At 50.7% G+C, this 3009-nt stretch overlaps 1 protein-coding gene across 1 annotated transcript; it reads left to right on the forward strand.

Moving 5' to 3' along the window:
- Nucleotides 1-649: 649 nt before the first annotated feature.
- On the forward strand, nucleotides 650-1573 carry LOC309889031 (olfactory receptor 14C36-like; the record flags this gene model as incomplete). The annotated part of the gene is made up of 1 exon (XM_082781705.1): nucleotides 650-1573. One exon carries the CDS (start codon nucleotides 650-652, stop codon nucleotides 1571-1573), a length of 924 nt encoding a protein of 307 aa, XP_082637831.1.
- Nucleotides 1574-3009: the final 1436 nt, after the last annotated feature.

The raw sequence follows: 3009 nt of genomic DNA on the forward strand, positions 1-3009 counted from the left end.
GAAGGAGCTCCCCCGGCATGGCAGGGCAGGGTCCTGCTGCTGCCCAGAGCCTGCTGCCAGGGACAGGCTGCTCACAGCCCCACACCTCCCCAGGGCACTGCACAGCAGAACTGCAAGGCAAGACCTACCTGAATGCAGTGCACCTTCTACAATCTCTGCTTCCATTTTCCTACCTGTGTTGTGAGTGAGAGGGATGGTAATGGAGCTGTAGTATCTGTATAAGAAACTAAGGCTCCTGGAGCATTGCTGCTGCTCTGAGGCACCTCACACACCTTAGCCTACAGACAGTACCAACATCAGCTTTGTTGTTTTTTGAGGAATTATTTGACCTTCTCCTCATGACCTGCAAACGGGGAGATGTCCCTGGCCAGCAGACTTCTCAGATCACTCCAGGTTCCCTTCTAAGTGTTGCTGCAGACCAGGGCTGACTGCCGCAGAGCTCACAGCAGAGCACCCTGCTTGTTGTGGCACCCTCAGAGCAACAACCAGACATAAGACAAGGAGCAGCAGAAAGATCCTCCTGAAATGAATGAGGCAGTGTTTTGCTTTGTGGGGTGTTTCTTGAGATATGTAGTGGTCCAAAAGAAGTCCTTAAATTTTGCACTGTCATTTCTTCCTTTTGTCAGGCTCCCTTGCCCAAAGGTAGGAAATGTGTAACAGCAGCTCCATCACTGAGTTCCTCCTGCTGGCATTTGCAGACACACGGGAGCTGCAGCTCTTACAGTTCTGGCTCTTCCTGGGCATCTACCTGGCTGCCCTCCTGGGCAACGGCCTCATCATCACAGCCGTGGCCTGCGACCACCGCCTTCACACCCCCATGTACTTCTTCCTCCTCAACCTTGCCCTCCTCGACCTGGGTGGCATCTCCACCTCTGTTCCCAAAGCCATGGCCAATGCCCTCTGGAACATGAGGACCATTTCCTATGCAGGATGTGTGGCACAGCTCTTTCTGCTACTCTTTTTCCTTCTAGCAGAGTTTTCTCTTCTCGCCATCATGGCCTATGATCGCTACGTTGCCATCTGCCAGCCCCTGCACTACGGGACCCTCCTGGGCAGCAGAGCCTGTGCCACCATGGCAGCAGCTGCCTGGGGCAGTGGCTTTCTCAACGCTGTGCTGCACACTGCCAATACATTTTCAATACCTCTTGACCAAAGCAATGCCCGGGACCTCTTCTGTGAAATCCCCCAGATCCTCAAGCTCTCCTGCTCAGACTCCTACATAAGGGAAGCTGGGATGATTGTGCTTACTGCTTTTCTAATGTTGGGGTGTTTTATTTTCATTGCTCTGTCCTATGTGCAGATCTTCAGAGTTGTGCTGAGGCTCCCCTCACTGCAAGGACGGCACAAAGCCTTTTCCACATGCCTCCCTCACCTGATCATTGTCTCACTGTTTGTCAGCACAGTCATGTTTGCTCACCTGAAGCCCCCCTCCATCTCTTCTCCTTCCCTGGACCTGGCGCTGGCAGTTCTGTACTCGGTGGTGCCTCCAGCAGTGAACCCCCTCATCTACAGCATGAGGAACCAGGACCTCAAGGATGTAATGTGGAAACTGATGACTGGGTGTATTTCATAAGCCATAAGCTTACTGCATTTTTCTGAAAATTGCTCATAATGTTACTCATGATAGGCCAAGCCTGGTTTCTATTCTTGTCTTGCGGTATTTTTTTCCCAGTTTATTAGAATTGTTGTTTACCATTAAACCTCACTATTCATTGTGCCTGTGCATTTAAACCCATTTCACCCAATTATAATGACTCTCACTCACCAAGGTGATTGGCTCCAGGGCAGACACCTTCTGCATAGGAGCAGGGGAACTGCGGTGTGCAGGGGTTTCCCTTCAGTACTGCCCCCCTCTGTAGTTTGAAGACAGCCCTTCAGGAGCCAATTGGGAGACCCTAGGGAGCATGAGCAACCAGAAATGCTGTGCACAGAGCAGGCAAACAAGACATTAGGTACCAGTCAGGGCATGTTGTGGCAGTCTGTGTGGCAGTTCATGCAGGCAGGGTGCTGCAGTGAGTTCCTGTGACAGACCGCTCAGGGCAAACAGCAGAAGGCCACCTCCACACTTTCCAGAAAGGAGATGGGGACCCAAACTGAACTTCCAAAAAAGTACACAGCTGTCCAGGTGTCAGGCTGCAGGGAGTGCCAAAGCTTTACACCACCGTTGGACAGCTGCAGAGACAGCAATTGCGTAAGATATGAGCAGGTGGAAGACCTGCTCTGCATGGTAGCTGAGCTATGAAAAGAGGTTATAAAACTTATGAACATCTAGGATTCAGAGAGGGAGATAGACTGTTGATGCCTAACTCTGGCCTCTGTGGAACAAGAACAGGCACCAGGAATTTCCCAACTCAAAGGGAATGAAGTATCCATCCCTCAGCAGACACAAGGCAGAAGGATATGAATGAAAGGAAACAAGTCCAGGCTCGAGGTGGCTGGTAAAATCCTCCTTCACCCATATCACCCTATCAGGTAGACCTGAACAACAGATATAAGGCCCTGGAGGCTAAAAGGCAATCGATGGATGGAGAAGGCTACAATCCCCCTCCACCAGATATATTGCTAGGGTTGGAAAGGCCAACCCCCTCTATAGTGACCACAGACAGGAGGAAGAAAAGGAGAGTTTTAGTTGTGGGTGATTCAACAATCAACGAAACAGAGGGTCCAATATGTAGAAGGTACCCTCCTCTAAGGGAAGTCTGCTGCCTTCCTGGGGCCCGGGTTAAGGACATCACAAGGAGATGACAAGGAGACATCATTAGGAGATGACAACACCAATGAATTATTCTTTGCAGAACTAAGAGATGCCTCGAGATCAACTCCCCTTGTCCTTATGGGGGACTTCAACTTGCGAGACGTCAACTGGGATCACCACACGGCTGACACGAGTAAGTCCAGGAGGTTCATAAAGCACCTAGATGATAACTTCTTGGTTCAGGTGCTAAGGGAACCAACTAGGAAAGGTGCCCTCCTTGATCTGTTGCTGGAAAACAGAGAGGGTCTTGTGGG

The sequence above is a fragment of the Aythya marila genome (genome assembly GCF_965140915.1).
Source record: "Aythya marila genome assembly, chromosome: 32".
Lineage (NCBI taxonomy): Eukaryota > Metazoa > Chordata > Aves > Anseriformes > Anatidae > Aythya > Aythya marila.